The sequence below is a fragment of the Callithrix jacchus genome, chromosome 12 (assembly GCF_049354715.1).
Source record: "Callithrix jacchus isolate 240 chromosome 12, calJac240_pri, whole genome shotgun sequence".
Lineage (NCBI taxonomy): Eukaryota > Metazoa > Chordata > Mammalia > Primates > Cebidae > Callithrix > Callithrix jacchus.
The window spans coordinates 29,257,568-29,266,600 of record NC_133513.1 but is presented as its reverse complement, the minus strand read 5'-3'; the positions used below and the strand labels follow the sequence as shown (position 1 = coordinate 29,266,600).

The window sequence follows — 9,033 nt, the reverse complement described above, 5'->3', positions numbered from 1 at the left end:
CAGATCCTGCCTCTTCCCTGCTCCCTGCCGAGAGGCGGGACCTCCATATGGAAAATATCCAACTGGGTGAGCCTGGAAGGGAGGAGGCAGAGTGGGGCTGGACTCAGGGACCAACTCTTCCCCTCTCGTGACTGTGTTTACTGGCTGGATTCCGGCAAGGAGCCAGATTGCATCAGACAGGGCCTGATGGGCTGGAGCCAGACTGGTCTGAGAAGGAGACACAGCCTTATAAGCTGAGGGAGTGGACTGGGAGTGGAGAGGCACAGGCGCAGGAAAGCAGAGACAGATAAAGCATTAAGAGAAGAGAGGCAGGGAAGACAAGCCAGGCACGATGGCCAGCTTCCCTCCAGCAGCCAGTGCCCCCCAGCAGCCCCCAGCCCCAGAGGACGAGGACCCCAGCCTGGATGAATCTGACCTCTACAGCCTGGCCCATTCCTACCTGGGTAAGGCCCACTTGGCCATCTCCACGGTCCTTCCTCCTCTCCCGAAATCAGGACCCCTCCGTGGACTTCCCACGTCCCTTTGCCCTTCCTCTCTTCCTCTCTTTCTTCTTTCTCTCTCTCCTCACTCTATCTCCTCACTCTTTCTTTCTTTTTTTTGAGAGTCTCACTCTGTCAGCCAGGCTGGAGTGCAGTGATGTGATCACAACTCACTGCAGCCTCGAACTCCTGGGCTCATGTGATCCTCCTGCTTCAATCTCCCAAGTACCTGGAACTTCAGGTGTGCACCACCTGTAGTGGGGAGATGGGGTCTCACTGTGTTGCCCAGGCTGATCTCGAACTGCCGGGCTCAAGCAATTCTCCTGCCTTGGCCTCCCAAAGCGCTGAGATTACAGGAGTGAGTCACCACGCCCAGCCCACTCACCCTTTTCTAGCAAGCTGTTCCTTCGATCCTCAGGTCACCCCTCTCTAGTCCCTCATCCCCGGAGTGCTGTCTTACTCAGCCTGGGACCTCACACATATCCGGGGAAGCAACATCCCACATTTCACAGAGGGGAAGCTTCCCCCTGCTCGCTCCATCCCCGCAACCCTGAATCCCTGCCTCTCTTCCGAGGCCTCTCATCCTGCCTCTGCCCATTTCACCTCTAAATCCTGCCTTGGTGACAGGAGGCGGAGGCCGGAAAGGTCGCTCCAAGAGAGAAGCTGCTGCCAACACCAACCGCCCCAGCCCTGGCGGGCACGAGAGGAAGCTGGTGACCAAGCTGCAGAATTCAGAGAGGAAGAAGCGAGGGGCACGGCGCTGAGACAGAGCTGGAGGTAAGGAGTCCGGAGACCCAGAGAGCCCAAGGCGGTGCCTCTGCCATAAAGGACAGGCCAGAATGTGTGTGGTTGGGTGTGAAGGAGGGATCAGACAGATTGTTGTCTCAATGCAGAATAAAATGAGACGATGCAGAATAAAATGTTTGGCTGTGAGTTTCCTAGTGGCCAGAGCAAAGGGGGAACACAGAACCTTTCCAATTGAAGGGAAATTTAATTTACAGAGACAGAAACTGAGGCCAAAGAGGGTGGGTCCTTCCCTGAAGTCACACATTGAGTGGAAGAGGCAGAATTAGAACCCAGGTCTCTGTCCCTTTCACCACTTGCTTTTCCTCACCCCCCAGATGAGGCCAGACCACGGACACTACACCCAGCAACGGAGACGGGACTGTGGAGGAAGGAGGACCCGGGACAGGATCCAGGCCAGCTTGCCACACCCCACACCCCTAGGACTTACCCTGCTGACTGAGTCTCTAAGGGGCTACCAGGAAAGCACCTCCAACCCCAGAAAAAGTGCAAGATGGGGATTGAGATGCAAGGAAGGGAGGGGCAGAGCCAGGAAGATACCCCAGAAAAGAAAGCTACAGAAGAAACTGGGGCTTCTCCAGGGTGGCAGCAACAATAAATAGATGAGCACAGCAGCCACAGCTTTGGTGTGTGTTTTGCTCGGGCACGTGCGAGCCTGCCTGTACCTGCACATGCATGAACGCGGGAGAGCCTCTGGGATGTGTGTCTGTATTTGGTGTATCTGGGGCAGGGAGTGTTCTTGCTTTTGGAGGAGTCTATGCTGTGACTGTGGCTTTTGGTTTGTTTACGCGTGCATATATTTTAGTGCATACATTTCTGTGGGCTCCTACATAGTGGAAAAGAATTTCTTCTGCTTTTTTGTGATACTGCCCATGAACATGGCTCTCCCCAGCACCTGTCTGTTTTTGTTGATTACGTCCTGTTCATAGAAAACCATCTTTTTCAATCTGAAAAAAAAAAAAGACAAAAGAAAAAAATAATAATTAAAACAAACAAACAAAAAAAAAAAAACACTTTTTGAGGCCAGGCATGGTGGCTCATGCCTGTAATCCCAGCACTTTAGGAGGCCGAGGAGGGCAGATCCTCTGAGGTCAGGAGTTTGAGACCAGCCTGGCCAACGTGGAGAAACCCTGTCTCTACTAAAAATACAAAATTAGCTGGGTGGTGTAGTGGTGCGTGCCTGTAATCCCAGATAGTCAGGAGGCTGAGGCAGGGGAATTACTTGAACCCTGGAGGTGGAGGTTGTGGTGAGCTGGGATTACGCCATTGCACTCTAGCCTGGGCAACAAGAGTGAACTCTGTCTCAAAATAATAATAATAATAATAATATCCTGCTGAACACTCTAGAGAGAAAGAAAAAATAATAAACAGAAGACCACTTTTGAAGGGAATGCTACTTATGGATGCCATCTATAAGATGGAGAAAACTGAGATTTAAAATATTAAAGGCCAGGAGCAGTGGCTCATGCCTGTAATCACCGCACTTTAGGAGGCTGAGGTGGGAGGATCACTTGAGCCCAGGAGTTCGAGACCAGCGTGGGCATCATAGTGAGACCCCCATCTCTATCAATTTTTTTTTTTAAAGAGAGAGTCTCGCTCTGTTGCTCAGGCCAGAGTGTAGTGGTGCCATCTTGGCTTACTGCAACCTCTGCCTCCTGGGTTCAAGCAATTCTTGTGCCTCAGCCCCCTGAGTAGCTGGGACTACAGGTGAGCACCACCACACCCAGCTAATTTTTGTATTTTTAGTAGAGATGGGGTTTCACCATGTTGTCCCGGCTGGCCTCAAACTGTCCCCCTCAGCCTCCAAGCCTTTGGGAGGCCAAGGAGGGAGGATTGCTTGAGGCCAGCCGGGGCAATATAGCAAGACCCTGTTTCTACAAAAAATTTAAAAATTAGCGAAGCGTGGTGGCTCACTCCTGTAGTCCTAGCTGCTAAGAGGCTGAAGTGGGAGGATCCCTTGAACCCAGGAGTTGGCAGGTGCAGTGATGCATGATGGTGCCACTGCACTCCAGCATGAGCAACAGAGTGAAAACATGTCTTGAAAAAGAGAGAGAGGGAAGAAGGAAGGAAGGAAGGAAGAAAGAAAGAAAAGAGAGCAAGAAGGAAGGGAGGGAGGGACAGAGGCAGGGAGGGAGGGAGGGAACTATTAAGGGATTTGGCCTAGCTCACTCAGGGCTCCTATTCAAGGCTCTTACTGTTTTCAACTTCTCTTCTAGTTCTGGGAGGTGAGATGGGGAGGGAGATTCTTATCCAGTGCTATGTCTCAGGACCAGCGTTGAAGAAGAATATGGGGCAAACAAGAAGCACGATTGGAGCTGAGATCATGTATTGATTGAGATACAGGCTTGGGTTGCTGTTATGAAGAATCAAACAAAACAAGATAGAAAGTTATTCCTCTCTTACTCAGCCCCAAGTCCTCCTGGGCTCAAATAGCAGCTCCATTGTATTAAGGATTCCAGCTACTTTTACGAATTGTTTTGCCACATTCAAAACATGGCTTCCACTTTGAGGCCTAAAATAGCGGCTCCAGTACCTGCCATCGAATCTGCATCTCAGCCTGTGGAAAGAGAGTGTGAAAGAGACAGAGGAGGCCACATCTCTTCAGGTTTTTTTTGTTTTTTTTTTTTTGAGATAGAATTTTGCTCTTGTTGCCCAGGCTGGAGTGCAACATTGCAATCTCAGTTCACTACAACCTCCACTTCCCAAGTTCAAGCAATTCTCCTACCTCAGCCTCCCAAGTAGCTGGAATTACAGGCATCCACCACCACGCCCAGCTAATTTTGTATTTTTAGTAGAGACAGGGTTTCTCCATGTTGGTCAGGCTGGTCTCACTCCCGACCTCAGGTGATCCGCCTGCCTCAGCCTCTCAAAGTACTGACATGATTATAGGCATGAGCCACTGCGCCCAGCTGACACCTCTTCAATTTGAGGGCATAACCAAAAAGTAGAACGTATCACATCTGCTTGGAATGTGGTTACACGGCCACACCCAACTACAAGAGAAGTTGGGAAATGTAGCATTTAGCTGCTTAGCCATGTGGAAGCCAAAACTTGGGCAAGAAGGTAACTGGAAACATTGACCACATGCAGACTCAGCAGATGTCGGGGGAGAAAACTCTGAGATTGGGGCCCGGGCAGAACCTGTTTCCTTTTCTCCTGTCCCTTTCATACAAGCCCCACACTGTAGAACTTGGAGTCAGTGGTTCTTGGGGACCCAAGGACATCCACAGGGGACCAAGGTACCTGATAGAGCAGGAACAGATGCACATCAGACTACAACCAGCTTGAAGCCTTGGGGACCTGTATCCATCCCCTTCCCTTGAGTCCAGCCTAATCACAGCAATAGCATGAATCCATGACCGGGAAGGACATTTAAGGATATCTGGCCCAACTCTACCCCACTTAGTGGAATCACCTCTTCTTGTTTGAATACCACTATGGATGGGGAACTGGCTACTTTTGAAGGTTGCCTAACTCTTCTGTTTTTGAGACAGAGTCTCACTCTGTCGCCCAAGCTGGAGTGCAGTGGTACGATCTCAACTCACTGCAACCTCCGCCTTCAGGGTTCATTCTCCTGCTTCAGCCTCCCAAGTAGCTGGGATTATAGGCATGCACTACCATGCCTGGCTAATTTTTGTGTTTTTAGTAGAGACAGGGTTTCACCATGTTGGCCAGGCTGGTCTCGAACTCCTGACCTCAGGTGATCCACCTGCCTCGGCCTCCTAAAGTGCTAGGATTACAGTCCTGCCACCATGCCCAGCGAAGATTGCCTAATTCTATCTCAGGGCAGATCCTTCATGTGGGCTGAAATCTGTCTTTCATACCTGTCCTTAAACAAGCTTCTGTTTTTCCGGTCCTTTCTGTCTGAGGTGACTTTAATTCCTCCCCCAACCCCATCTCATGAGGCTCAGCTCAGGTGTCTCCTTTTCTTCAAAGTCCTCCCTGATGGTTGGGTGCAGAAGCTCATGCCTGCAATCCCAGCACTTTGGGAGGCCAAGGTGGGAGGATCCCTCGAGCCCAGGAGTTCCAGGCCAGCCTGGCAACATAGCAAGACCCTCTCAATAAAAAATTAAAAATTAGGCCAGGCAGAGTGGCTCATGTCTGTAATCCCAGCATTTTGGGAGGCCGAGGCAGGCGGATCATGAGGTCAAGAGATGGAGACCGTCCTGGCCAATGTGGTAAAATCCTGTCTCTACTAAAATACAAAAATTAGCTGGGCATGCCTGTAGTCCCAGCTACTCGGGAGGCTGAGGCAGGAGAATTGCTTGAACCCGGGAGGCAGAGGTTGCAGTGAGCCCGGATCGCACCACTGCACTCCAGTCTGGTGCCTGGCAACAGAGCAAGACTCTATCTAAAAAAAAAAAAAGTTTTAAATTAGCCAGGTGTGGTGGCTTGTGCCTGTGGTCTCACCTACTTGGGAGGCTGAGGCAAGAGGATCTCTTGAGCCTGGGAGGTGGAGGCTGTAGTGAGTCATGATCATACCACTGCACTCCAGCCTGGGCATCAGAGTAAGACCTGTCTGAAAAAAAACCCACAAAAAACAAAAAACAAAGTTGTCTTTGAATTGCGATCCTCCACCCATCTCCCGACCTCTACCCCAGGCCGACCCCTCCTCTGGAATCACGCTGGAGACAGGGCCCGGAATCTTACAGTCATCTTGGAAATCCTTCAGATTTTGCCTCCATCTCTCTCTTTCCATACAAATTACTTATTAACTCAATCAATGCTTATTGGATGCCTACTGAGTTACCAGGACCCAGCTGAAGGCTTGGGCTGCCAAGAGGGGTAAATGGAATCCTGATATGTCTGGAACCAGGCCTGGGGACACCGACAGCTCTAGAGCCCAGGGAGCAAGTGGCAGGAGCAATCCCAGGCAGTCGGCCTTCAGCCCAGCACAGAGCTGGTGTGTCGGCTTCCGAAAATCCTAGAAACAGCTCTCCTGGGTTTGGAGCTCCTATTCTGTGACAGGTGTTGCGTAGGCTTTGCTCCATTTAATCCTTCCAACAACCCAATAGGACATATTATTAATGATCCCCTTTTTTCAGACCGGAAAACTGAGGTTCAGAGAGGTTAAGTAATTTGCCCGAAGTCACACAACCACAACCTGTAGGGATTGGAATTGTGAACTCAGGTCTGTCTGAATTTTAAAGCCTGGATTTTTTTCCCATTTGCTACATGACTGGGAAAAACCATGTATTAACAATGAGGAATCCTAGACTCCCATTAATTTCTGGTCAGTTACTCCTCTGAGCCTGGGTTTCCTCACCTGTCAAATGATGAGACTGGCCTCTCTTCTGTCAAAAGAGAAAAGGGAGGCTGGGAAACATGGTATCCCTGGAATGGTCACTCCCTGTCCTGGGTCCTTTGACACTGGCCAGGAGGAGGCGTCACACACTGCCTCTCACTCCTGACCTCTGATTGGCCTTTCCTGGCCTTGCCTTCACCTGACATAGCCTCTGCCTGGGAGGCCTTTAAGTGGCTATTCCAAGAATGAAGGCAATTCTTGGAATTGCAGAAATTTTGGATATCAGACGATCCCGCCCAGAATCTTTCTTTTCTGTCTCCATCCCCTTTCCTAAACCCTTTCTTTTTCTTCTGGTGGCATGCAATGTCTGTTTCCCCATTTTGGAGGGATCCCCCTGAGAACTAGAGAAATCACTGACCTCTTTCCCACCCCAGGGCTTATAAAATCGGCCCTGTCAGGCTTCTATGACTCTCCCAACTCCTTGCAGAGAACTGAGAAACTCACTATGGGATTGTCTATCTGTTTTGCAAACAACTGATTCTCTTCCACCTTCACCTTCCTCAAAGGCCACCTCACAGAAAGAGTAGTACATTTTAAAATTTCAGAATCACCCTGAGTTTTATCTTTTTTGAGACAGGGTCTCACTCTGTCACGCAGGCTGAAGTACAGTAGTGCAATCACTGCAGCCTTGACCTCCTGGGCTAATTTTTTAATTTGCTGTAGAGATGGGGTCTTGCTATGATGCCAAGCCCGGTTTCAAACTCCTGTCCTCAAGTGATCCTGCTGCCTCGGCCTCCCAAAGTGCTGGGATTATAGGCATGAGCCACCATGCCCAGCCCCAAAAGTGATTTTTTTTAACTAGAATCCCCTAAAGTTAATGCTAATGACAATAATAGTTATAGCCACCATTACTGATGATCTACCTTAGGTCTTAGGATTTTCCCAACTCCATCTTTCCCATAGCACTTTTGTGATTGATTTCTGCTGTCCGTGCATTCAAATTATACCATATTGATTATGCTATATTTACTTGGCATTTAAAAACTAGCTCCTTACCCTTTTCACTCAAATGTACTTAAAAAGGAAGCTACAGCATACAACCACCAAAAATGGAAAACCACAGTCATGTGTCATAAAAAGAAAAGCCACCAAAAATGGAAAACCTCAGTCATGTGCCATAATTAGAAAATAACTTCAGGCCAGGCACGGTGGGTCACGCCTGTAATCCCAGCACTTTGGGAGGCTAAGGTGAGTGGATCACCTGAGATCAGGAGTTTGAGACAAGCCTGACGAATGTGGTGAAACCCCGTCACTACTAAAAACACAAAAATATTTAGCCAGGCATGGTGGCAGGCACCTGCAATCCCAGCCACTCGGGAGGCTGAGACAGGAAAATCGCTTGAATCCAGAAGGCGGAGGTTGCAGTGAGTCAAGATTGCACCACTGCACTCCAGCCTGGGCAACAGAGTGACACTCCATCTTAAAAAAATAATAATAGGCTGGGCACAGTGGCTCACACCTGTAATCCCAGCACTTTGGGAGATCGAGGCAGGCAGATCATGAGGTCAGGAGATCAAGACCAGCCTGGCCAACATGGTGAAACCCCAACTTTACTAAAAATACAAAAATTAGCTGAGCATGGTGGCAGGCACCTGTAATCGCAGCTACTTGGGAGGCTGAGGTAGGAGACTCTTGAACCCGGGAGGCGGAGGTTGCAGTGAGCTGAGATTGGACCATTACACTCCTGCCTGGGCAGCAAGAGCAAAACTCCATCTCTGAAAAAAAAAGAAAGAAAGGAAGAAAGAATGAATGAAAAAAGAAAGAAAGAAAAGAAGAAAGGAAGGAAGGAAGGAAGGAAGGAAGGAAGGAAGGAAGGAAGGAAGGAAGGAAGGAAGGAAGGAAATTAATTGTAAAAAGAAAAACAAGTAGTTAGTCCCAGCCACTTGAGAGGCTGAGGTGGGAGGATCGTTTGAGCACAGGAGTTCAAGGTTGCAGCAAACTGTGATTGCACCACCCACCGCACTCCAGCCTGAGCAACAGAGCCAGACCCTGTCTCAAAAAAAAAAAAAAAAAAAAAACTAAAAGAAAAGAAAAAGAAAAAAAAGGAACACGTAACTAAAGCATTTTTTAAAGTTCATCCATGTAGGGCCCGGCGTGGTGGCTCACGCCTGTAATCCAAGCACTTTGGAGGCCAAGGCATGCGGATCACCTGAGGTTGGGAGTTCAAGACCAGCCTGACCAACATGGTGAAATCCTGTCTTAAAAATAAAATAAATAAATAATTTTTAAAAAGTTTATCCATGTACTACCTATGATGACCTTGACCTAAGAGTCACAAGTGTATGTGTGCTAACCTACCCTGTGTTAGCCAAACTGACTCCATTTTTAGATGAGAGCCAGACAGACTCCATCTTAGCCTCTCTCCTCCCCACCATTTGTCCCTCAGGTGTACAGCTGGGTCACGCTGTACCCAGTATCTTGTAATGGTTGTAACCACATCCTGCT

The 9,033-nt window shown here is 49.0% G+C and overlaps 1 protein-coding gene across 1 annotated transcript; it reads left to right on the top strand.

Moving 5' to 3' along the window:
* The first annotated feature begins 254 nt into the window (after positions 1-254).
* NUPR1 (nuclear protein 1, transcriptional regulator) lies at positions 255-1,897 on the top strand. Its single transcript, XM_002756022.6, has 3 exons — positions 255-443; positions 1,107-1,256; positions 1,601-1,897. The coding sequence occupies exons 1-2, from the start codon at positions 332-334 to the stop codon at positions 1,241-1,243; spliced, it is 249 nt and encodes an 82-aa protein (XP_002756068.1). The 5' UTR covers positions 255-331; the 3' UTR covers positions 1,244-1,256; positions 1,601-1,897.
* The last annotated feature ends 7,136 nt before the right edge of the window (positions 1,898-9,033 follow it).

What these genes read in the sequence shown, in the direction of transcription:
- NUPR1 (XM_002756022.6), top strand. Translation starts at nt 332, where the DNA reads ATGGCCAGCTTCCCTCCAGCAGCCAGTGCCCCCCAGCAGCCCCCAGCC. An exon ending in CCTGGCCCATTCCTACCTGG is followed by an intron (nt 444 to 1,106) that starts GTAAGGCCCACT and finishes CCTTGGTGACAG; the next exon opens with GAGGCGGAGGCCGGAAAGGT.